Below are 26,958 nucleotides of genomic sequence, written 5' to 3'. Positions count from 1 at the left end.
TAGGGTGGATTTAAGTAAATCAGGGATAGGGTGGGTTTAAGTAAGCCAGGGATAGGGTGGATTTAAATAAACCAGGGATAGGGTGGGTTTAAGTAAATCAGGGATAGGGTGGTTTTAAGTAAATCAGGGATAGGGTGGGTTTAAGTAATTCAGGGATAGTGTGGGTTTAAGTAAATCAGGGATAGGGTGGATTTAAATAAGCCAAGGTTAGGGTGGGTAAACCGGGCACAGGGTGGGATTAAGTAAACCAGGGCTGCTTATTATGGAAAATAAAAGTGAAAATAAGAATCATGCACAGAAAAATCCTCTGTGTTAGTTCAATTCATGGAGTCCAACAGAGACAGTACTAGAGTTAAAAATTCTATAGTAATCAGAGCTGATTTTACACTGAACATTTTGCTGTATCAAGAATATAGTACAGAGATAGTCAAATCTTGCCCTCAAGGCCAGTAGTTCTGCTGGTTTCTTTTCTACCTGATAGTTAATTGATCGATAAATGCCACTGATTGGCCAGAGATTTAACTTTCACCCGGTGTCCCAAGTTTAAAGCAGTCCTAATTAGAGGGGAAGAATGAAAACCAGAAGAACTCCCGGCCTTGAGGGTGAGATTTGAGTATCCCTGATACAGAACAGTTACAAAGTGCACAAATGCTCGTATCCAGGTTATATTTTTTAAGATACAGTATGTAATTCATTTAGAGAGCTGGATATTTACTGAAGGAATTCTAATTTTAAGGTACCTTGTTCAAGGGTAAAATGGCACTGCCCAGCCCTGTTCCCTACTCTACACCTCTGCCCAGTGAAATCTTGTGGTATCTATTTGGTAATTGAACAATGCATCAGATGGCTAGTCTGAAGTGGATGTGCTTGTTACCACTAGGGCATGGCTTAAAATCCCTGGTAGGAGAATGCAATGGCACTCTTGAAAAGGGCATCTGAAATAAATTGAACTGCATCAGGATGTATGCACTCACATAACTGGACAGCATGCATTCATGTGAGCTGTTTATACTGCTCTTGGGAGAGGATGTCTGCAAAAGCAAATAAATAATGCAAAGTCATAGGAAGAAAGCACGTAACAGAGATATTGCAAACCATGCATTTATGACGGACATGACATGCAGCCTAATGCGAGGTGAACACAAGGGAATTCTGGAATTTATTTTACCCTTCACTGCGATCCTGACTTTCTCTTACAATGCCTGCAAGAATGGAACTCTTCCCTTCTTTAAAACAACTTCTGCTTCCCACACCCACAACAAACCCAGTCTGATCCCAGATCAGTACATGTAACATTAACAGCAATCTGTGTGACAGGCTAGAACTGATCCAGGGTCAGTGTGCCCTGAGAAAAGTTTCCCAGGCACAGTACAGATCTACCCCATTGTGACATGTATAATGTTTATGTTGTCACTTTAAGTAATAGGCTTAAACAGCTATAGGATGGCCAAATATTGCATTCTATATATAGCTATGGTATATAGAAATATAACTTGCATCCGACCTATAGGTAGAGACACCTCCTTATAACATACATATTTAATGTATAATATTGAATTCTGCTGCAAATCTATCCTTTAATGCATCTGTTTTGATTTGTAGTCATGTATCATCAAGGGGGACATAGAGAAAGCCCTGAACTGTGGGACAAACAAGCTTTAGGTTGCAAAGGCAGAAATGAATAATGCATCAGTATAAAACAAGTGGGTACAAGCTATGAAATAATTCATCATTTCAACATGTCCTAGTCTCTAGTAGCTGCTTTCTATTCCATGTTTCTTCCAGGGTAAAATACTGATACGCAGAAGTCTTTAATAATAAACGAATGCCATAATCATTAGTTGAGCTTTGAAATGCACACCAGCCCAATTTTTTTACCTCCAAACTGCCAGAAGCTGACTTGAAGAGAGGGACTGACGAAGTCAGACTAGAAGGTACTTGCTGCGGTAGCGAAATTGATTTATTGAAGTAAAATCGAAAAGTCTTGAGTCAACACAATCAATTCATAATTAAAGAGTTTCTCCTGGGCCCACTGTAGAGGCATGTTTTAGGGTTGGGTTGCAAAGCATTCCTTCATCTCTTGAGCCTTATGCCATGCTCTCTTGAAATGGTTCCCCTGGAAGAAGCAAAAAGTGCCCATTGCTGTGGTTTATGCACTGAAGAACTCAGGAAACTCAGGAAACAGCATCTCTGACTTGTGCAGGGGTTGCAATTGCATTGCATGTCATATTTCATGCAGACCATTAAGCAATCCCATAAGCCCATTTCATCAGTAGTTTTAGTATTTATTATTATTATTATTATTATTATTATTATTATTATTATTATTAAGTTAAGTACAGTGTGAAAATAAACTACTACTTTTTTCAGAAAAACCACTCAGTGTCCAGCTCATTGAGCAAACACTTTCATAGACAGCTTCAGTTCTGCAGTATACAGTCCGATGTGAGATACATGAAACCCAGTTTGAATAAGGTCATTGGAAAGCAGTTTTATACGACACTCACACGTTCACTTTCTGTCTGATCTACATTTGTGATTATTTTTGTTTGTTTTGTAAGGGAGTTATTTGAGCTGGGTGTAATCTAAAATTTAAAAAGAACAGTTTACTTCAAACCTGATTGCATGTGTTTGTTGTTTTATCCTTAATAATTCAGGGTCAGAATATGCATTAAAAATCCATAAAGAAGCGCAGGGATTCATTCATCAAATTAGAATTTTGATGTCTGAATTTTATTATCAATCTGAAACGGTTCTTATAACTCAGCACAGATGTGCTTGCTTTTTGGAGGAGAGTTGGAGGTTTGTCTGAAAGCCTCTGTAGTTAATGCTCACCCTCTCTCTCTCTCTCCCTTGAAATCTTTTTTCCTCCTCTTCTCTCTCTCTTTCTCATCCCTCTGTCCCTCACTCCCTCACACCCCCCCCACCCCCCGGCTCGATGTTTCTCTTGCGTTGTCTTTCCCTCACATCGCTGCTCTCTCTCCCTCCCTTTTCTTTGGGTCTATAGTGTATGTGATCAGGTTATTCTTGGCTGAGTCCTCGGCATTCGCATGACCTGCTTGGCTCTTGTTCCTCGGTATGTGTAATGGCTCAGTTGTTTGACGTTTACGTGTACTCTGGTTAGAGATTCAAACTAGACAGACGAGCCAAGAGGGTTTGTTAGAGAGAGAGAGAGAGAGAGAGAGAGAGAGAGAGTTCGGTCTCACTGTGGTCAAGCCAGTTTAGGTCTATGTTTCTCTGCAGCATGGAGATTATGTAATGCAGGCTCAGCTGAGTGTAGTATAATGGGTAAATAAAGAGTAGTATAAAGGAGCTGGTCTGGAAACCTGAAGGTCACGTGTTCGATTCCCATGGTTGTACCTTTGAACAAGGTACTTAACCTGCATTGCTTGAGTATATGTCCTGCTGTATAAATGGATGCAAATGTTGTGTAAGTCACTCTGGATGAGACCATCTGCTAAACGCCCATAATAATAAATGCAGTATTTGTGTAAAGTGAACTGAAGTGGTAAATGTGCAGATGATGCAAACGCACACACATGCCCACACACATATACGTCCTCTGTCTCTACTTCGTCAGTTCTGTATATAATAATTTCTTCTGGTCCTAACCCTCTGGCCTTCTCCTGTGTCCTACAGGCTATATTTGAAGTCTTTTAAGAGTCCATGGCTACATTCAGACAGCAGCTAAAAGTGGCCCAGTTTTGATTTTTTTTTTCCTCGTGTGTGACACAGTTTGGATGTTTTTAGAACAGTGTGAATGGTAAAAAATGACAGGGAGTCGTATCTTTTCAGTTCACATTTGTGCCACTTTTGTAAGTGGAATAACTGGATTGCTTGGCCATGTGACATGCATGCAACTGGTGTAGATGCATGCTTTTGGCACAGCAGTTTGGTGGGGTATGCCCCTGGCGAAAGATACAATTACATAGTTTGCCCAAACAGAGGTACACTGGAAAGGCGGTTTTTCCATCACTCTCCATACATCTGGTTAATGTTGTCATAATACTGCATTGGCAGCACAGTTGGGTCCAGTCCAGTCTGAATATAGCATATCATACTAAGAGCAAATATAAATATATACATAAATATGCAGTGAGCTCCATAATGTTTGTGACAAATACCTTTTCTTTTTTCCTTGATTTGGCTCTATACTCCACAATTTTAAGATTCACTTTTATCAGAGTGATTGCATTTACAATAATATGTCCCAAACAACATGATGCCCTGACATGGAGGTGCTATGTATAAGAAGTGCAGTAATTTCTACATGGTGAAACCAATGTGTATAAAATACCCTTAAATAAAACCTGGTACATTAACCACAAGTGAATTGTTTGATTTAAAATCTCTAATTGTGGGGTACAGAGCCAAATCAAGAAAAAAAATATGGCTTTGTGCATGAGGGTGTGTAAGAGTGTGTGTAAAAGTATTCAGCAATTTCATAATGTAGATAACACAAAAATAAAGAGGGGTGAGAATATCTACTGGAGTGTGGTACCCCAGCCTCTCTTTGTACACTTCCGATCTGTCTCTGCTTCCTGAGTATGATGCGTTTCCATTGGCTGGTTTCCTGCCTGTCAGGAACAAGCATGGCCTTGCAGCAGCACGGGGAGTGGGGGGAAGGGGGAGGGAGTGCGACACGCTCGGCTGTTAAAGGCATCCCTGCTCGGAGCAGGTCTACCTGAGCCAGGAGCACCGCTCGCCGCACACAGACCTCTGGATCTGCGCTGCCTGCAGGAGATGTCACACCAGTAAAGCCTGATCGCGCTAATGACCTTGCTGCTTGAGCCTGAAGCAAAGTCTCCCTCATTTACAACCACACACTCATACACACACACACACATGCACATGCACATGCACACATACAAAAGTTCACACACACACACACACACACACTCATATATACACACACACACCTACACGTACACATACACACACACACACCTACACATACAGACACACACATTCTCACACACACTCAGGACCTTACCTCAGCTGTATCAGATCCATTGCTTAATCAGACCCCCTCTTTAGTGTCACTTTCGCTCTCCCTCTGTCCCCCCTTCATTTCTCCCTCCCCCCCTCACATCCACTCACTCGTTCCCTCTCTATCTATATTTCTCTCTGGCTGGACTGCTTCACTTCCATTGCCCTCCTCTGTGGAAAATGCGTCAGTCCACATGGTAGGCAGACACACAGAGACACACGCACGGGCGAACTCACACACACACACACACAAAGGACAAATCCTAAGAGGCAAAGGAACAGCTCCGTGCGGAAGAGAGGATAGCGCGGGGTTGGGGGGAAGGGAGGGAGGGGAGCCACACGCGCACACACACACACACACACACACATCCCTACTCAGGAGTGGAGAGGTGCGGTAGGAAAAATGTGGGGGGTGGGCCGGCTGCTGAACAGAGCGGAGCAGAGCAGAGCAGAGCATTGGAGCAGCAGAGCAGTGGAGATGCCAGGGCTGACGCTGGGAAAGCACTTCTGCCGGGAACCGGAGGTAAGAGCTGCAGCGTCCGCTACGTCCCTCAGCCTTCGCCCTCTCTCTCTCCTCTCCTGTCAGCCCTCTCTTCTCTCTCTCCTCTCTCTTCTCCTCCTCTTTCCTCTGCTCCGCTAAGCGTTCCTCCGCTGTTCCATAATCGCCCCGCCGTTGCTCTGCTGCTCCCAGCGCCACTGCTCATCTGGAGACTCGAATCACTGGCAGTGGGAGAGCAGGAGTACCAGATGCGGGATAAGGAGTGCGGGAGGAGGAGTGCAGGATGCAGGAGAAGGAGTGCAGGATGAGGAGTGCGGGAGGAGGCATGCAGAATGAGGAGTGCAGGATGAGGACTGCAGAATGAGGAGTTCAGGATGAGGAGTGCAGGATGAGGAGTGCAGAATGAGGAGTTCAGGATGAGGAGTGCACGATGAGGAGTGCAGGATGAGGAGTACAAGAGGAGGAGTGCAGGATGAGGAGTACGGGATGAGGAGTACAAGAGGAAGAGTGCAGGATGAGGAGTTCGGGAGGAGGAGTGCAGGATGAGGAGTGCAGGATGAGGAGTGCGGGATGAGGAGTGCAGGATGAGGAGTGCAGGATGAGGAATGCGGAAAGAGGAGTGTGGGATGAGGAGTAAGATGAGGAGTTCGGGAGGAGTGCAGGAGGAGGAGTGTGGGTTACACGCAGAACACGTTGTGACCCCTGGTACTCTCCTGTCCGTGCACGCGGTATCAACTCCTGTCTGAGCATGTGTATCAGCGGAGTCACCGCCTGCTTTACGTAGCGTAGCTATCAGTGCTATCAGCACTGAGAAAGTGTCAGGCTCATTCTGCCTACTGCTGCTGGGATACTCTGAGCTAAGGAAGGTGAACTGAAGAGAAGGAAAGGTGGGTAACACTTTTCTTTGGGATGGTACACTCCTGAGCACGTGTGAAATGCAAAGGGCAGGAGCGCAGCGGCAGGCGTTCCCAGCTCCCCAGCGTAAATCGCCGAATCGATTCTCATGCCACGGCGATAACAGCTGAATTAATAAGATGTTCTTGAGGTTGGCCGTGGGGCGAAGGGGGCAGGGCAGGGGGGTTGGTCACCGTGCTTTTGCGCTTTGGGCTGGAAGAAGCATCTTGATGTCGACACGGTGGGAAGCTGCCGGATTTCCTGAGCTGGCGTTCCGGGGAATTGGGAGCTGGAGACTCTCAACAGGAAAATCTGGAGCAGAGTGCTTAGATTAGAATGTATTACAGGCAGTACCAGGATTTCTTTATATATATGGCACATTTTGCTCTATTAGGCTCTATTGCTTCATTTATGTGTAGGTGTGTGTGTGCCTGTGTGTGTGTGTGTGTGTGTGTGTGTGTAGAAAGTAGGAACTAACTTTATTAGTGACTCTGATCACACATACTGCACCTTTCTGGAACCCTTCACATGCACTTCAGTACTCATGTGTTCACACTCACAGGGGAAAATCAGGTGGCCATTGCCATGGTGACAGTAAGTGGTGTCCCATTGCGATGAAGTTCGCCAGCATGGAGGTGCCCTTTGGCTCACCCCTGAACTGCGCCACTGAGGCAAAGACTGGCAGCCTGTTAAGCGGAGCCACTGCCTCTCTCACAGTATAGCGAATCAGCCCTGTCATTGTGCCCAACCCGTTCCCAATTTTGGCTTGGTCCAGCCTTCGCAAATGCAGATATTTTGCTCCCATCCAATATTATTACTGTGTGTCTGCCATTGATTTAACTTTGTGCCATTGAACTCTACATTACAACTGACATAAATTACCCAACTTAGCATTATGTCAGAGCTGTACCCCTCTGCCTTGTCTAAAGGGTATTCTGACATCTGCTTGATGCAATCATCTTCTAAATTCAAATTCAAATCTCCTAAATTAGACCTCCATTCAAAACCCAAATACGGGACCAAGGTTTTAACTACCAGAGGGTGATCCCTGAAGGCCGCAAAGTACGTTGTTTTTCTTTTTACCCGGGAAATCTGAGGTGAATTGACTGTGTAACTGCTTTAATTAATTGATCAATTAAGTCCTGAGTACCAACAAAGAGCAGCAGCCCGGGGGCTCTCCAGGACCAGGGTTGAGGCTCACTGATAAAGAATGCACCGCTCGCACGACCGGTAGTCTGATACACGGCGTACATGACAAGTGGAATCACATCTGTCACCTCTGCGGAGGAAAGGGTCGGACGCCAGCACTCATGAAACCGCAGCTATCTATGCAAAGCTCGAGCGTTTAAAAGCAGAAGGGCGCCATCACGGATCGCAGGCCGTTTTCAAGTTCATGCCCGGGATTTATTTGCATGCTATATCTGCTGTGGCCTGTGAACCCATGGAAAGACACTTGACCACAAAACTGTCTGTTATAAAGCTGCTACCATCCCTCTGGTTGAAAGAGGAGTAAGCGCACTAGCTGTAGAGAAAGGGACAGCCCGGCAGAGAATAATCCGCACAGAGATCCCACTTCCTGCCTGGGTTCTTTTTTCTGTACTCCCCACGCGGATTTGGCAAAGCCGTCTTCGCTGGCAGGTGCTAGGGAGAGAGCGGCTCTCGTCGCTCCCACTGTGAGGGGTTGGCGGACAGAGAGGAGCTTCATCACGCGGTCTGACTCTTATGCTGTGGTGGCTGGAGGCTGGGTGACGAGGGCTGGGGGCCGGGGGGGGTCCAGGGGGCCTAGGGGGCCTGGGGGGCCTGCGGGGGGGGGGGGGGGGGGTCGATCTCAAACTCTGTCATCACAGGTCAACTTAACACGATACTCTCCTCATCACACTCATTATGGCTTTTGTATCCATCCAAAGAACATTCTCTGCTATTTTATACCCATAAGCCATTGCACACATCAGATTTCTTCCCTTCTACCTGCATGATTAGTTGCTAGTATTTTTCTAATTATTAGTAGCACATCTATGTTCAGGCATTTATCAGTTGTTATTATCCAGAGGGCTTACATATTTTACATTTTTTACATAACCATCAATTTACATATGCAGATGAAAATTTAAAGAAGCAATTCAGGACCGGTTAAGTACTTTGCTCAAGAGTACAACAGAAGTGTTTCATATGGGAATGAAACCTAGAAGCTCTGAGTTACAAGCCCAGTTCCCTAATTGTTCTTGGACACTGCTGCTGCCTTATTACAATATTTATTATTCTTATTATTATCAGCCTTTTCGAGAGGGAGGAGTCACTTGCTGTTTATCAGAGCTTGTCCCCTTTTGGTCACGTTCTATCCTGGAAATTAATGTATGACAATACCGGGCCATGCTACTGTTTGTGAGCTCTTCACTTTCTAGCAAGCAGCACATACTTCAACAACTTGTGTTAGTTGTATTAAACAAAATGATACAACAGTGCTATAGCTATTGACAAGGTGAGTGTTTTGATGTAAATTAGCATCCTGTAGTATGTATGCTAAGTCTACAGTTGGTGCTTTAATGTGTGCTCTGTTATCAAAAACATTAGTCAATTGTTTGGATATTTTGAAATATGTGAAATATATACTAAATGTGTGGTTTAGATTTAGTATATTTTAGTAATTTTAGATTTATAATCAGACAATTCTAAGTGGTTCATAGCTTTTATAAGAGGGTATTATTTAATACATTTTGGTGTCACCGTGTAGAAATTACAGCCTGTTTTATACATACATTTTATACATTTATACATAGTTGTATCGACAGATGAGATCAAGATTGATGGTAAAAGCAAAATGTGAAATCCTAGAGGAACTGTCAAAGATCCAAAGCACCCCCACCCCCTTCTCATCTGTGAAACTAGGTGGTGAGGGTGCTATGGTTTGGGCAAGTCATTCACCTGAACTGAATCCAACTGAACATTCGTTTCATATGCTGAAAAGAAAATTTAAGGCAAGTAGCCCCCTAAACAAGCAGGTACAGTGGGTTGACTTATTGACATATATCAATGCTGAATAGATTCAGTGGCATTACAATGAAGGGAACTGACCTCTAAATTTCAACATGAGTAGCTTGACCTACAATTTCAAGCACAAGAATAGAACATAATGTAAACACAAGTGTCCTCCACCTGGTGCATTCACCTCTGCAGGTTTACCTCCATCGTCATGGTATCAAGCACAGACCTCGTGCTTTTCCATACAGAGTATAACAAATGTCAACCTCAGAAGAAAAAGCCCTAAAACTCCTATACTCCACTCATTGAGCTGTCTGCGTTGATTGATCTGACCGGTTAGGCACTGAAGGAGCTGGCCCTGATTGAGCTTACTCAGGCATGTCCTAGGCAGAATACGTCACCTTTCCAATTATCACATTATCCCAGAGGGGACCGGGTTTTTGCAGGGAAAAGTCACTCCCTGTTCGATGGGCTGCTGGGACATGCCTTGTGCTACAGGGACACACCAGACAGGCACCTGAGCTTCTGATTAGCTATCTGGCAGGTGCACAGTAAAATTTCCAGTGTTAAATCAACTCTAACAGAGTACATATGAGTCCAACTGAGAGCATATGTAGTCTGTAAGAGTTGATTTACCACTGAATATTGTACAGTGCGTAATGGGTCCCTGGAGTGAAGTCTAGCAGAGTCCCCCTCCACCTCGCTGAGGACAGTATAACCGAACTTCCCACCCCCCCACCAGCAACCGCCATCTCAGAGCAAACATAGACTTGAGATATACGGACTCTGCCCTGCATGACTCCTGATAGCAGCTTCCCGAAATAAAAGAGGCAAGCATCCTATCTGTGAGCTCCATATTCCTGCATGTCCCTGTGCCCCACGTCGAGTGGGTGTCATCCCGCACACCCCCCCCCCCCCCCCAGCTTCGTCAACCCCAGCTTGCTAAGTTTACTCAATATGACCGGAGCGTTGAGACTGTCTCTTTGAAGAATATGGCATATCCTCTGGCGCCAGGGAGGGAGAGGGTAATGGTGGTCCATGCAGGACATGAGAGAGGGTGGCAGCGAGGAGGTGTGTGTGTGTGGGGGGTGTGGGGGAATCTTGAGCACAAGGGTTATTCTTAGTCCCTCCAGGGTATTGCTGTGTACCCCCCCCCCTCCTAACTTTGTCATTGGTTCAGGCTAATCGTCCCTCAAGGCCCGATTGGATGTCCCAGGGGAAAAGCTGGGGAAGGTGATCTGGGAGAGGCGACTCAGGGGCTGCTTATTGAAAACAGAAACCCTCTTTGGGCCCAGTGCCAAACAGGCCCGCGCTTTCGACCCGCAATATTTAAAGTCGTTTGCCCCCGACTGACCTCGAAGTGTCCTGAATGCAGAGAGAATGCAGATAGGACTGGGGAGGGAGGAGAGGGGGGCTGTGGGGGTAGGGGGGGGGGGCGCCGCTGTGGGATGGCTGATCGAACAATGAATCTGGGATGGCTGGTCCGTGGTTGGGAATCTACATCCCTTACTTCATGGATACTTAAACTGGCCCTCAAATCCAAATCCAGCCCTGGTTTTCTTTCCTCCCAGGAAATGAACATAACTATTAGTGCTACTAAGTGCTACTGATTGGTCAGACGGTCACCTCCTTTTACCATGTAAAAGGAAGGTGGAAAACCAGCAGTTCTCAACCCTCGAGGATCGCGATTTGAGTGACAGAGCCTTAGTTCCTCAGGTTCAAGCTGGCATCTGTCATGTTTGGGGTCCATCGCAACCCAGAGCGGCACGTTCTGGAAAGAACTGCAAGCTCCCAGGCTCCAGTCACAAGCACCTGCAGAAGCACCCATAATGTTATTAGTTATTATAAAGGAATTAACCCTTTCCTTCCTCACACTTTATTACCCTCAGTAGGGCTACAGTACAGCTTCACAGAGACTGAGTGAAGCTTCCAGTCTGCCTGCAGTTACTGTGCGTTTCATTAATGAAACAGAAGTGTGTCAGCACCTGGGCTTTCTCTACACCTGAAAATGAGAAAATGAAATGCAGTTGTACAAATTAAGTGCCTCCGCTGTGACATTGACACAGGCTTTCCACGCAGATTAATGATTTTCGAGGGCAATTTGTTAAAAAAAGCCCCTGGCCTGTATATCCCCATAGACCAGGTATCCCCTGTAGTGTTATTGTTGTAGTAATTAGCTATCGCCAGTAGTGTTATCGTTGTAGTAATTAGCTATTCCCAGTAGTGTTATCGTTGTAGTAATTAGCTATTCCCAGTAGTGTTATCGTTGTAGTAATTAGCTATCGCCAGTAGTGTTATCGTTGTAGTAATTAGCTATCCCCAGTAGTGTTATCGTTGTAGTAATTAGCTATCCCCAGTAGTGTTATCGTTGTAGTAATTAGCTATCCCCAGTAGTGTTATCGTTGTAGTAATTAGTATCAATGGAAGCAAAGTCTTGGCAAAGCTGGGAGGGAGAGCTCAGAGTAGCTGACGTGGGAAAAATCCACACAAACCGTTTGGGACGATTAAACCCCACACCGGCCATCTGTTCAAAACGAGCATTTTGGAGGGAGTCCCCAAAAAAGGGTTCTTATTCTCTTGCTTTTTCTAATCCAGAGCACTTCTGTGTTTTCAAAATTCCTTTCGCAGTTTTATGGTCTCGGTTAAAAAGTAACCATGGAAACATGCCAAGAGATTGCCTTTTACAGAAAAGATTAGGCTGCGGTCCCCCTTTTGCGGGAGGATTCAGGATTAATCTCCTTCTGAACATGACAGTCGAGTGCCAAGCACATTGGACGCATTATCATTCACTTCTCTCAACACTAGCAAAACCTTCTGTCGCTAACAGCACTGAGATAAGGGCCTGTTACCTTCTTATAGCTACAAGATAAGCAGCGTGCCCGACGCCTTGTATATATGGCTTTCTGCTGTCATTTGAGCCTTCTGTTGTTTGGCTGCCAGTATCATTGCTCACATTGTGAAGTACCCATGAGCTCTGATAAGAGCAGGGTACTGATGCTCCCAGAGCCAAGATCAAATTGCATGCATGCAGTCCCTGACATCAAGTAACAGATTTTACAACACCATATGCTTTGTTCGTTTTAATTGTTTTGTTTTGTTTACACCTGCACTGCACAGTCAGACATAAAAAAAGAAAAAAGAGTTAGAACAGGAAGATAGACCTTAATGGTCATGAAAATAATTCAAGAGAAACTTATGGTCTAAAGCCTTAATCTAAGCCAAGGTCAATTAGGAAAAAAACTGCATTACATGATTAGTTGAGATCTGTCCAGAACTAGTGATTAAGCAGTGCCATCAGAAAGGTTTTCATCTGCATGCATTTCCCTGACAATGCTCTGGCCTCTGTATCATTTATCAAACAGACGTGTGGGAACGCACGGCGAAGATCTCACCTTGGGTCTTTGACGCCTCATAATTCGATCATCCCCTCAGGATCTCATTATGATATCTGCATTGAAATCATTTCCCTGCTGCAGATATAAAAAATAAAAACACAAAAGCAGCCCCAATTCCTTTTAGCTTACAGCTATTACCATCAGCAGAAGAGGAAAAGGTAAAACACATGACAGGAAGTGTTTTATCTTAGTATTTCTGAGTAAGAAATGTGCAGATGGTTTATCATTCTTTGAGGGCATTGCAGAGATTATTAACTAGGATGGCTTGCCTAACTTCTTAAATACGGTCCAGTAATACATCTGGACCTTTACTGAAGCAAATCAGGTTAAGTCTAGCTGAAGGGCGCTATAATATTACCAAGTTACCCAATGGGGAGTGTTCAGCCTTCTGGTTCAAAGCTCACTTGTGAACTTTCCTTATTCACAGCTTGATGCTCTTGCTCACTCATAGGTCAGACTTGCCATAGTATTTTTGTGTTTATTTTGTTCAGTTAATTGCCTGAGCTGCATACAACTGTCATTGAAAGCTGACATGTTTTATGTGCTTTTGTTTTTAGCAATACTGTGATCTGTCCCATTCAGCCATTTAATCTTAGCACATTTAAAATGTATTGGCACATTCAAGAAAGTGAAATGGGACCTGGAAAGTTTTGTTTAGGTATTTGTCCTTCCAAAAAGAGACGTTTTGAAACAGGAAGTTAGACAGCATTCAGCTCACCACACAATTGATATGCTGATGAAATGCATTCAGATATAAATTTTGTTTCTAGCAGGGGTCATTGGTGTGTGTTGCTCAAGAGAAATATGTCAGTGTCATTGTGCATGTTGTAATCTGAGTCGCTTTAGTTTTTACAAAGTCAGACTTTAATCAGAACAATGCAATGGACCACAGCTGTACAATTCCACACCAAAAACATACATTGCTCATTAAAATGTCACAAAATAATGATTTTGGCCCACAAAATATAAATAAAACAAACAGTGACAAAAAATTACACGCAGGCCAAGATTATGCTTTGAAAATCAATACTGTAATTATGTCAAATGTGATCTTCATGTGAAGCTCGTCCCGCATTGTCAAAAAACTCAAAGACCTTACTTATCAGAGTGACATTATAAAATAAATATATTTTTAATGACTTTGATTAAATTCACTGCCTAAGATGGTTTTTGACTTTCAGAATTAGAATATGGGCTTGTCTGTGGAATTTGTCAATTTTATTTTTCGCAGATTTATGGCTGAATTACCTTGTGTCTAGTCCTGTTCTGTTAACAGTGAGAGTAGCAGATGTTGTCTCTGGCAAAACTGTGATCTGTTCTGTGGCGTTTCCCTGGGGAAATGTAAAAGGTGAGCGCAGGTGCCAGGCTTAACTGAGGCCTCTTACTCTTTAGGTGAATCAGCTTCTAGAGTGGGAGAGAGAGAGAAAGAGAGGAGGAAGGGTTAGGGTTACGGTTAGGTTTGGGGTTATAATTTAGGGTAACAGCAATTTCAAAGGATGACTGAATTCATCTTAAAAAATGAGAGTACTTTTATTACAAAATGTTAATCTACCATGTAAACACAGTACACGAGTCCAGAACACTATGTCCTGCTGCTTCTAGACATGGGAAGAACTGATTTAACAAAATAGAAATCCAAACAAGATGTAATCAGGCACTTAACGCTTGACTCTAATTAAGTAAATGGTTTTCACAAACAGCTCTGCCAGGAAGTACTTTTAAGCTGTGATCATATTCCGAATCTGTGCCATCTGAACCACAGGTGTTTAATGTGACTGATGTTTCCAGATGACAGATGTGTGGTTCTGGTTGAGACCAGTAATCAGGGGCTTAAATACAGCAGTATAGTGTGAAATCATCCAACACATTAAAGCTAGCCAACAATGTGGAAATGACAACACCCCCATCCCTCTCTCTCTCTCTCCCTCTCTCTCTCTCTCTCTCTCTCTCTCTCCCTTTCTCTTTCTCTCCCTATCTCTCTCTTTCTCCAGATGTCCAGCTTTAGCTAGCTGAGAATGGCCGGAGACTCTCGAGTCCAGATGGACCAGGACATGGAGATTGGAGTCACCCCCAGAGAGGTCAGACTCATTCCAGCACAAGCCCAGGTGTCCAGACACACACACACACACACAATCCATATTGATGCATCCCAGATCGTCCTAAGATTCATTAGTTCAAAGCTGAGTACCATTACAGGCGAGCCACACCATGACAAGTGCTACAGAAAATGGAGAAAAGATGCATTATGTCAGGCATCAGAAGGCACCCGGTCAATGGCCTCCAACCAGAATGTTTGTAAAGGAATGAGCAATGACTTATAGATCACTTCACAATCAGCCACCCCAAGGGATCTTAGAGAGAGGCATTTACTGCCTCTGACAGGTCCGTCAATCATTCAATTAGGCTCTCACCACGCTCTCCTTTTTTCAGAGTTGTATTTTCATATAATGGCCATTTAATTCCAAGCAAACATGGTAGCATTTTGTCGAGGCTGTAAATGAGAGCAACAAATCAATAAAAGCAATGCTAATTTTTTTTCACTCATTTGGGAACTTGGGGGGGGGGGGGGGGGGGGGTTGAATAGGTAGCTAATTAACCAATTGACAGAACACCGCTAGACACTAATTGCTTTATGCATCCATATTGTTCAAAAGTAAGAAAATAAATTTGCAAGTGCCACAAGGTGGCCTAGGATGTGACAATAAACTCTGAAGCTGGATTCCGTTGTCCATCTCTCTCTGCCATGTTCTCCCCTCGTTAGCTTATTAGTTAACATTAACATTTTTTCTCTCAGTTTATACAGACATTTTTTTTCTCTGGTAAAATATGGTTAACTGTCCATGGAATATTAGTTGTTTGTCTAGAGCTGTAAATTTGGAGTGCGGTTTTTGACAGGAGAACCTTTGCCGCTTGACAAAAGTAGATGTGCGTTGGTGGATGTGGGCGCATAGTTGTGATTCACTGTGCTGTGAATTACCTTGGGTGTGTGTGTGTGTGTGCGTGTGTGTGCGCGTGTGTGTATGTGTTTATGTGGCTGACTCTAATGTGACATTTCCCCTGGGAAATGTAAAAGGTGAAAGCAAGTGTAAGGGACAGCTGAGGCCTCGTTTTAAAGGCAAATCAGCCTCCAGAATCCACAGGAGTAGACGATGGATACATTTTCAACATAAGCCAGGCAAGCATGCATGGCTTCAATCCACAGAATGGCATTTCAGAGTCATGGGCTAATGTCACAAAAATGGATGGAGTAAAAAAGGAAAAAAATAAAGCAGTAAAAATAATAAAGTTAGTATTTTGTGGTGTTTATCTTTGGTTAAACATCTCAATTTGTGTTATTTGCTGGTGCAGGTAAAGCCATGGTGATAATGTGATAAAAATATGGTGACACTGCAGTGCTTAGCAGTAACTAATCAAACTATATCCCCCACCTCCATACATGTGGCTCTTTAAATAGAAACAAGGAGCAGATAACATTTTTGTGATGCATGATTCTGGTGTGTCGATAATCGGGTCATGTATGTGCTTGTGTCCCCTCATCACTTCACCAGAAATGTGGAACCTGTATTTGCTATAACAGAAGGCAGAGGGGGACAAAAAAGCCATGGCGATGGGGCAAAGGCATTGGCATAGTACCCTTGAGCAATTTCCATTAATACTTTAAAAAATGGAATATTCAGTTAATTAATGGAGCCCTTGAGCTGCGTGGCTCAATTGCATCTGTTAATATTATATAAAATATAAACTGTCACCTTGGATAATGTGTCTGCTAGGTAATTGAATAGTTAGGATTCTGCACAAACAAGCTAATGAAGAAGCACACGTTGCTTGTTTTCTGATCGCAGGTGAAAAAGCTTCCCAAACACCTGAGGGAGGCACAGATCTCCACGGAGCGCACGCACCTCATCGCCGAGCCGGCCAAGAAGGTGCGCCAGCGCTACGTGCAGAAGGACGGCAAGTGCAACGTCCACCACGGCAACGTCCAGGAGACCTACCGCTACCTGAGCGACCTGTTCACCACGCTGGTGGACCTGCGCTGGCGCTTCAGCTTCCTCATCTTCACCCTGGTCTACGTGGTCAACTGGCTCTTCTTCGGCCTGCTCTGGTGGCTCATCGCCCTGATCAGAGGCGACCTGCTCCACGCCGACGAGGAGGGCTGGACCCCCTGCGTGGAGAACCTCAACAGCTTCGTCTCGGCCTTCCTCTTTTCCATCGAGACGGAGACCACCATCGGCTACGGCTACCGCGTCATCACCGAGAAGTGCCCGGAGGGCATCGTCCTGCTGCTGGTGCAGGCCATACTGGGCTCCATCGTCAATGCCATGATGGTGGGCTGCATGTTCGTCAAGATCTCGCAGCCCAAGAATCGGGCGGAGACGCTCATGTTCTCCCATAAGGCGGTGATCTCGGTGCGGGACAACAAGCTGTGCCTGATGTTTCGCGTAGGGGACCTACGCAACTCACACATTGTGGAGGCGTCCATCAGGGCCAAGCTCATCCGCTCCCAGCAGACCAAGGAGGGCGAGTTCATCCCGCTCAACCAGACTGACATCAACATCGGCTTTGACACGGGCGACGACCGTCTCTTCCTGGTGTCACCACTCATCATCTCACATGAGATCAATGAGAAGAGTCCCTTCTGGGAGATGTCACAGGCACAGATAGAGAAGGAGGAGTTTGAGATCGTGGTAATCCTGGAGGGGATGGTGGAAGCCACGGGTGGGTGCCATTTTCACCTCTCACAGAATGCTAACCAAAGATTTCAACACATTACTGAAAATGTGAATGCTGTCATTGCTTGTGCCTGGGACAACCTTTTTTTAAGGTCAGAGAGCTATTGTAGGCAACTGGTTGCAGTTGAGTGGATTTCTTTGTTTGTTAAAATAATGATAAGAGTGAAGCTTCATGATCCTGATAATGGGTGGAGCTATGTTGTGAAAATCACTGAGTCATGCAAATCACCCAACTTAAATCATGACAGATTCAAAGGAAAAGGTTCAAAAGAGTAGCACTGCAATTTTGGGATTCATGCTTCACAATTTCACAACTCATTAAACTGTCAATTTAACCCAAAACAACTCTGTTGAACCCATCAGCTCCTCACTGAAAAAAAGAACTGTGTGCCATAAATGCCACGTAATGTGGTTAGGTCAACTTGTCTCTCAGGAAGTGGTTCAGAGCAACTAATTTGGCTTTAAACCTTTCTCACCTAAAAACAACTTCTTGTCAACGTTTCAACTAAACCAAGAAAAACGAGAGTAATGCATTAGATTCAGGGGTGGAAAGAAAATAAAAGTCCTGCCATGTGTTTCTTCTACCCATGAACTCAGCCAGCTGATTTCACTAATTAGTTCCACCTCCAGGCTGAAGAATTGCGCTAATTACGAGTTCCAGCTGATTGTAACCAAATACTGGGGATGAGTTTTACTTTACTTTCCAACTGTCATTAGATTGTTAAATGTTTGGCCAAATTTTGTTTTATTCCTACAGGCTTTAAGTACAGCCCATATTGACCGTGTTGGCACTGACACTTTCTAGAATGTCCTGGGAGACGGTGTGGCGGCAGTATGATGGCAGTGGTGGCTGCCATGACGATGCACGGGGCACGGCTTCCTCCCCTGACTGAGTAATACCCAGAAGAATTTACTGTGCCAGCCCCATAAACACACATCTGATTGGCTCCTGGAACAGTCTCCAATTCAGCCTTTGCAAGCATGGCGAGGCATGGTAAACAGAATTGGGGGTCAAATGAGCAGGGTTACACGATGGTTGGTGGCATCAAATCCTGTTTGTATCGCTCCTAGTGTTGCCACAACAACAGTTAGGGGCAAGGGAAGGAAAGGCCTGAAACCTAGGTTTGCTTTTTATTGGGCACAATTTGTTATCGGATAAATTCAGGAACTCCGCACCCTTATCTGTTCTTCTGTTTTGACATCAGACTAGGAGCTGCCGAGCCACGTTGGTGCAGCAGAGAGTAGTATTCCAACTTTGAATATACTAAACAGAGATTTTAGGACATCACATGCTTCTCAAGGCAGGCAGGCAGCATCAACATCCCTCGTATACACTTTCAAGCTTCCTGCAGATGAGATTGCATCCAGAAGATTCGAAGCCACATCTTAAATGGACTTTGGTGTTCTTATATAGAATATTGGTTTGAAAAATCTATTTATTTATTTATTGAGGGGAAAATGGCTAATTGCTTTGGTTTTCCCCTCTGGCAACACAGTAATATTTTGCCATATTCAGACATCAATTTAAGACAACCATAATTTATTATTCTCTGCCCAAGGACAGTAAAGGAGCTCATCTAAATATAATGAATTATACATGGCACTTTGACGCAGGATATCATTAGTTAATTAGCAATAATATCCAAGAAGTAGTATGTACAGGATATAGGTTGGGAAGTATTTGAAATTCTTTGGAGAATTATTTTTGAAAATATATGTGTAAGAATCCACAGCGATGTGCAGCGGTAAGAGTCAAAGAGGAATGCCATGTTAAGGTGAATGCAAGTTATTTTACAGTATGTTAAGAAATTATAATATACAATGGTGCAAAATGCGTATAGTTGAATATATATTCAGGGTGTAGTTGAATGGCTATGCGCGTTTGACGCACAGGACACTATGTTGATGAGTATCCTTGAACCATTTCTCTTTTTCCCTTATATACCCAAGGATCAAAGGAAAACCCCAAGTCATCAAATAAAGATACAGGCATAACAAAACAGTAACAATATTGATCCTGCTTGCCCAATCAATGTAAGCCTATCACACTGGGTTAACTTTTGTAGCTGACCACACCATCAAAGACACCAACTTAAGGCTCACATAATGTTGATCCAGTAGAATGTTTAGCAACTGCAATATTTTTTTTCAAACCCTGCAAACTTCCTGTAAGCACAGTAAACAGTCTGTTTTCCTTTGAGGGTCTGATATGATAAGGTTCTACACATAATGATACATTTATTTATTTTTATTTTTTTGTAATTCTGTTACTTTATGAGTAATGATGCAAGTGGTGAAGATAAGATCATTTTTGTTGTTTTCTACATTCTATTTTTAAAGGCAGAAAAAAGCAGGCATGTAATCAGATCCAGTGTGGTTGTTCATGCTCCTGAACTCTTCTGCTCCAGATATTTTATGATTTTTATTCGATTTTTTCACAGCTCACCTCAGTGGGCCAGTGCTCAATCAGCATGTGGAATCACATCTTTTTCCACCTGGCCTGTGGGAATGAACGCATCCTGCCGGACCTGTGCAACTGCAGTGATCCCTCTGTTACCGCGGTGATGCCTGTGTGACCACGGTGATCCCTATGTTACCATGGTGATCCCTGTGTCCGACCTGTGTGACCAGGGAATTTCTTTCTGACGCAAATCATGATGGGTTCTAGACTGCATGGGGGAATTATTCCAAGCTGGAAGCCATTTATCTCTACTTCCTTTGAATGACTAGAAACCATGTTTATGAGACGTGCAATCAATGCTAGAACTCGGGGTGGAAAACATAGACGATTCTCATTTATAAGCATTGATTTTGCCAAATTTGTGTGAATTAAATATAAGCCCAGTGCAACTGAAACCTGGCTGATGTCTCAGGTTAGTGAGGCTATTGAGTCGAGGTTGAGCCAAAATGAAACCTACTTTGCTTGAGTGATGGATTCGGCTCCGCGTACGTTCGATAGCAATGGCGTTCTTCGAGACCATGATTGAGAGTTAATGACTCGCGAGTCCATCACACGGGAGTCCGGGCTCCCGGCTTTGCCTGCTCCCAGCTGGGCCCAGCCCAGTCACTTTTTAATCGAAGCACCCACTTATCATCAGGAATGAATAAGCTTGTTTCCACGGTCAATTATCCCACCATTATTCAGAACAGTGCACGAGGTGTCTTCCAACGGCTCATAGCTCATTCCCTTTTAATGGTGTGAAAGCAAATAAACCTGCCAAAGCTTACTGCAGAAGTGATTACCTGCACTAAATTTCCAGGTCAGCCTACAGTTCACTCACGGCATAGATGTGTGTAACAAGCCCTTCATTAATTCAGACTGAATAGTGAGAAAATAAATAAATAAAAGAAAACCGATCTTGATTTTAGCTAAACAGAGAAAAATTGAAAAGTTGAAATAAGCAGATTTTCAACCTGAAAAATGGCACCGTAATGCATCTCTAAAGGCCTTGCAGGGCATTCCCAGTGACATATATTCCCACCCTCTCTTCCTGATTTCCAGCCGTTGCGCCCAGAAGCAAAGCCCTGCGTGGCTGCTCATAAAATGCCCTGCAATACTGCAGCTGCACAGTTGTCGTTTGCAAAGAGTCAGCAGTGTAGGGCAAAGTGGAGAAACGCTGCCACAGGAAGGGGTGGGTGGTTCTGTGGACAAGGACTGTACAGACATCATTAGAGCTGTACATTCTGCTGATGTGTTTTGGGGAAGGGTTTGTGTGTGTGTGTTTGCATGTGTATGGTTTTGGTCACTTAACATGATGCTTTGCAGAGAATATATTAGAGAGGATGTAGGTCTGTGTAGACTGTGGAAAACCCCTAGCTAGGTGACAACTTCCTCTATCTACTGTATGGCTTAGAGGGTGTCTGCAATTTCAGCAAATGCATTTATGGAACTGGAATGATTTCTGTATCAATACAGTGGTAAAATAAGCACAGCTACCAGGCAGATTTCAAAATCTCAAGCCAACATGATATCATCTGTCTTTCAAAAATGTCAACTCTATGATGTCACACAGCCAAAATGCTTTTGCTATTCTTCATTTTGGAAAAAGCACAAAAATCTGAAACTGCCAACCAGCTTCTCAAACCGAACTTGCCATTAAGGAAACACAAATGCGGCTATTTGTGATCAGGAAGTTCCCCGGCTCACTATTTAGCCCAATTTGTGGGTTTTTACTAACGCTGACCTGATTTTAGAAGGGGAGGGGTGGGGGGGGGGGCGATAGAAAAACAGCTAAACTGCCAGTTGGCTTTTCAATCCCACAAGCCAGTGAGAAATTAGTGATAAATTCAGCCAATTTGGCTGGAAAAAGTCAAAGCTGGCAACTCAAATTGGGAGGCAAAGAGGCAACCATAAATGTCGGCCTTAAAATTTCATCTATGGAGGCTCTGGCCATCTGGGTAGAGATCTGGGCCCTGCTGTTGTAGGGGTATGGGGTCAACCCCCAACACCCCCCCCCCCCCGCCTGAGCCATGTGGAATATTCTAAAAAGGGACCCCTGCCTCTCTCCCCTGGGGCTCTCTTAAAGGACACACAAATCGGAATAGGCTCCTTCCCCTGTATACACATTTAATCCTCCCTAATACTACTCATAATGGCAGGACACTATAAATATTTAACAAGCCGTCCTCTTGCACTTAAAGCGGGTTGGGTTCTCTGAACAAACTGCAATTCCAGATAATTTTATTCAAAATCAGCGTTGTACAAAACAGCACCAGACTTTATCAACTGTTTAATCAAACGTCAATGGTGTACACTAGTGGTGTCAGACCTGTAGTCAGTCAGTCCGAGAGGACTGTAGTGCCTGTTTATTTCTGCTGTGTTTCCTTGTGCTGTTGTTTGAAAGAAAACCACAAAAGCCTATAGACACCATGCACTTTACCTGGACTGTGGTTCCCCTGTACACAGTACAGTGTGAACTGAACTTCAAAAAAAACCTTAATGTGTGAGACAGAGTGGCATTACTGCAAATCCTATTCCGTAGGTCCAAATGCTGCTAATTGGGGCCTGCCTGCATTAAAATGCCTCCCCTGTCAAAACATTGATCACTAATCAGGTGTGTTTTTTTTTTTTAACAGATCACAGCTGTCTCCACTCGATAAAGGAGACAAGCAGGGGCAGACGGGCATCTGTTAAAAAAAAGAGAAAAATGGACACTGTACTCAGATCAGCTAATCATCTTAACAGAGCCAAATCTGGGAGGCTGTTTAAACAGTTGCTACTGGCAGAGCCCAGGATTTTGTCAGACACAATGACAGGGCCTGATTGGATGAAAAGCTTATCTGAAGCCGAAAACCTCGCTTATAATGACAGCGAGTGAGAGCAAGGAGCCAGCTGCCTTAACGATTTGCCTTGAAAGAGGATAACACACTGTATTAAGCACCGATGCATCAAATCCTTTGGATTATTCTCTCTTGAAATAATTTACCCCGGTAGGCTGTATTGCGCTTTTCCAACAATGAAAAAATAACATCTTCCACAAGGCTCTTATTTGTTGTATCTGATACATGCAAGATTGCAGAGTGAGTCTTTTTCCCTCGTTCTCCGAAGGGCAACATTGTTCTGTCTGCTAAGAGACGCTCATGGTAGCTGCGCCTGCTTTCTCTGAAGGTTCTGCGCATGGCTACAGGGTTCAATCCTTAGGACACACACCAGTGCTCCTTCTGCTGAAATCCTCTGTTCCGCTAGCTCATTGGTTCAAGGCTACGGTTGAGTGACAGGCAGTGGAAATGTCACTTGGAATGAATGCAAAGGGGGGCGGGGGCGGGGGCGGCGAGGGGGGAATGGCGGGGGGAGAGTAGGCATCAGAAGTCACACCCACGCACCAATGCCGCAAGCACAGTGGCCTTACAATTTGGCCGTCATTCAGGATCAGCCAGTATGACGTCACCTTCCCCTGGCTGTAAGAAGCCAGAGCATTTCAAGTGGAAAGGCGCCTTCTGGAAAAGGGCCGTCTAACTGCTCTTGTCATGGTTGCCTCTTTCAGTGCAGCCGATCATTCAAAATGATATATTTAGCACAACATTTATATTCAACACTTCCTCATGGGAACAGTAGTAAAGCCTAACCTGGGATTCAAACCAAAACCCACCAAGTTATGGGGCAGTTCATTAAATTTACAACCATTTTGTTTCAGACATCCTTCTCCCTTTGCACAGTTTTTCTGTGTTAACCAGTTGCCCTGCTTTCCAGTCTTAATTTTGAAACAGGTCTCTGTTGTTGAAGCTTTGTTGTCTTACTCAGCACTATGACGTCGATTTCTATTTAACAAGGTCTTGATTGAAGACCATGATTAGTTCATTAGTTGAATCAAGTATCATAGCGCTGCACCCACACTGGCCCTTAATTCTGGCCACGCCTGCTTTAGGCAGTTATTCTGCTTGAAGAGTGACATAGGAAATGGATTGTAGATTTACCTAACTTCATATGAGTGTCCACAGTTGTTCTCAGTCTGAAAAATGCCTCTAATGGTGGAGATCCTGGTTTCGTGGCAGGGCAGATAGGAGGACTTCAGTCTGTGTTATATCAATGAATTTTCTCTGTTAAAAAGGGATGGTATAATGACTACACCAAAAGTGGCATAAACATTTTGGAATTGATAGTAGGCCTATTCCTGTTTGTATCTGGTCAGTTATGTTTACTATCCATGAAAGTAAACAACTTGTCTCTCTCTCTATTTCTCCCTCTCCCTCCCTCCCTCCCTCCTCATGTATGTGTGTATTTGTGTGTGCAGGGATGACCTGTCAGGCTCGGAGCTCTTACCTGGACACAGAGGTGCTGTGGGGGTATCGGTTCACCCCAGTGCTCTCCCTGGAGAAGGGCTTCTATGAGGTGGACTACAACAGCTTCCATGACATCTACGAGACCAACACCCCTTCCTGCAGTGCCAAAGAGCTAGCAGCCAGCCTGCGGGAGGGCCAGCTGTTCTCCCAGCTCTCCCCCTTAACTCCCGACACCAAGAACCTCCCCCTGAACCCGCTCTCCTCCCCCCAACTACTCTCTGAGCCCCAGAACAAGAAGGAGGAGGGAGAAGGCGAGGAGGGGGAGAGAGGAGAGACTAATGGCTCGGCTGCCACCTTTGGAAATCAGCCCTGACACCCGCCAGACAGACAGACAGACGCATTTACAGACTGAAGGACGATTACATATATATTCACATTGTTTTAAACTGGACATTTTAAACCTGAGTTTGTTGTCTTGAATGCAAAGGGAATTCTTTTGGCTTACTGAGGTATCTGCCCAGCAGGGCATTTTAATTAGCTCTTGTCTTCTGCTTAACGAGCTGTCAGCATGGCCCCTGAGGGTCTCTGATGGGGGCGGCTTCTTCACAGCTGGCATCACAAAAGACCCAGCCAATCAGCCACCAGCTCTCATCATCGGTTAGATGAGTATGGTGCTGCAGCGATGTGCCCTAGGAACTAACAGTCTGTGCACTGACCCATTGAAGGACACTCGCACCCTGGCTTGTTTGGTCTTACAAAACAGCGGCTGCCTTCCTCTGATCTAGCTCTAATGATGTCATTGAGGTCCCTCCCCCCTGCTAACCTGGCAACTGATGATATAATTAAAGCTCTGCCGCTCCTCCTACTTTGTCTCACCTACTCATTTCCCCACACCCCTATCATCAGCTGGAAAACGAAAGAAGAGAGGACAGCCAAAAGTACATTAAAACAAACAAAACTTAAAGTCAGGGCTATATTATTATTATTATTATTATTATTATTAATAACAAGAATTATTATTATTCATAATAATTATAATTATAACTATAATAAAATTGTGATCATGTTTTTGGAGCTTTGTAGGTTTTTTTTTATTATTATTACTTGAAAATCACCCCAAATAGGTAAATAGGTACAGTGTTAGTACCTGCAATGTCTAACAGGGAACTGATGTAATTCAGACCATAGCAAAAAAAATATCATCTTCTGCCTTTGTGTTTGAATTCCTGTAATTTTGTTCTAAAATATCTTTGCAGTACATTCACCACACATGGCCTGCAGTAAGATTGAGTGACACCATCCTAAGTGGCTGGAAAAATGGCCTGAGTTTGCCACCCAAGCTTTTGGGCATCTTATTCGGTATTAATCCAACTCCAACACACTGCACCTTATTTTGATATACAAGACAAGGCTCAAGCAACAGGAAAATATCCATAAATCCTGTTTCCTGATCCACAGAGGTGAAGCTGTCTGATTTTATTGTGTGAGGAGAAATGGGGGCGCATTTAATCACCGGAGCTGGTTTATGTAATGTCATATTCAATATGTAAAAGCCTCTGTTGCCCTGCGCAAAGGGTAATGTTTTGTGTGCCTGCATTGCTTTCAGTTACGGTTTGTTATGACTCACAGGTTTTTGATTATCACAGTAATTCATTTTTCTGCTTTGATTTCCAGATGCAGCGACTGTTTTTTTTCTGCTTGCAATTGTATATCCATAGCCACCACGTTTACTGTCAGTGCCATCCTGTTTCCCACGTGTGTCACATTTAAACTTTCCTCAAAGTCATTGATGAGGGCACCATGTGTGTCCAGGCTTGCATGAAATTTTAAATGCTTTTGTCATAAAGTCATTTTCAGTTCACTATGAATACAGGGTATTTTGTAGGCATGCAAACTCTAATGCTTTCTACAAATATTTGGTAACCAAATTGTTGGTGTCTGACACGAGAGAACCTATGTGGGGGACTGTTCAAGGATTCAGGTATTTTAAAAGTTTAAAATAAAGCATAAATCCCCTCTACATATTTGTTATTATGGATATTTGCTCATTTGTCCCATTTATTTTAACTGTCATTGTGGTATTATGTTTAGTCATTATTATGAAATTAGGACCTGTTCCATCATGACAAAAATGCAATTGTTTCCTGTGAAACAAGAAAGCTCAAGTATTCTGTGTGTATTCTCATGGGAATAAAATCAGAAATGGCCAGATAAACCACATCTTTACTGAATAGCTGTGTTCCTTCTGATATGTGTTCTGCATAGGTAAATGCCAATATAATCATTCATTAGTATAATTAAGTAAATAGTCAATTTCTCTCCTCCATAATGTGATGTTCATTCTAATGGATGCAGTACATCACATTGGTGTAGGGGCGGGGTGGTGGGAGGGTATACGGATGTGAGGTGGTAGGAGAGTGTAAGAATGTAAGGGTGTGAGGTGGTGTGAGGGTGTGAGGATGTAAGGGTGTGCAGTGTGAGGTGGTGTGAAGATAATGTTTGTGCTTGTTAACTGGCCAATATGAGGCACTCTTTCCACAAGAGAGGCAGTGCTGAAGGGTTTTTCTGCGATAAAACAACAGGGGTAAACTCAACCCATTCTAGACATGGAGGCCACAATACTGTACATGCCTTCTTACAAGGCTGGCATAATGTGATGAAGTGGGTGTTTTGTGTCTGATTTAATGGCTGCTGCATGTGTCATTGACAGTACTCACTATATGTCTTTAAAAATGCAAGGTGATAGCCGCAT

The 26,958-nt window shown here is 43.9% G+C and overlaps 1 protein-coding gene across 2 annotated transcripts; it reads left to right on the top strand.

Annotated features, from left to right (window-relative positions):
• The first annotated feature begins 5,079 nt into the window (after positions 1-5,079).
• Positions 5,080-26,226, top strand: kcnj5 (potassium inwardly rectifying channel subfamily J member 5). 2 transcript variants are annotated; one of them, XM_035383980.1, is made up of 4 exons: positions 5,080-5,512; positions 14,748-14,834; positions 16,599-17,472; positions 24,218-26,226. In XM_035383980.1, exons 2-4 carry the CDS (start codon positions 14,772-14,774, stop codon positions 24,577-24,579), a joined length of 1,299 nt encoding a protein of 432 aa, XP_035239871.1. In that variant the 5' UTR covers positions 5,080-5,512; positions 14,748-14,771; the 3' UTR covers positions 24,580-26,226. The 2 variants fall into 2 exon arrangements, with proteins under 2 accessions (XP_035239871.1, XP_035239872.1); XM_035383981.1 differs by lacking the exon at positions 5,080-5,512 and adding an exon at positions 6,053-6,375.
• Positions 26,227-26,958: the final 732 nt, after the last annotated feature.

This window comes from Anguilla anguilla, chromosome 12 (assembly GCF_013347855.1).
Source record: "Anguilla anguilla isolate fAngAng1 chromosome 12, fAngAng1.pri, whole genome shotgun sequence".
NCBI classification, from domain to species: Eukaryota; Metazoa; Chordata; class Actinopteri; order Anguilliformes; family Anguillidae; genus Anguilla; species Anguilla anguilla.
The sequence above is the reverse complement of the archived record's forward strand: the minus strand, read 5'-3'. Positions and strand labels throughout refer to the sequence as shown.

Excerpts from the sequence above, each read along its gene's own strand:
- kcnj5 (XM_035383980.1), top strand. The coding sequence starts at position 14,772 with ATGGCCGGAGACTCTCGAGTCCAGATGGACCAGGACATGGAGATTGGA. Across the intron at positions 14,835-16,598 it reads TTGGAGTCACCCCCAGAGAG|GTGAAAAAGCTTCCCAAACA; the intron begins GTCAGACTCATT and ends TTCTGATCGCAG. Across the intron at positions 17,473-24,217 it reads GGGGATGGTGGAAGCCACGG|GGATGACCTGTCAGGCTCGG; the intron begins GTGGGTGCCATT and ends TTGTGTGTGCAG.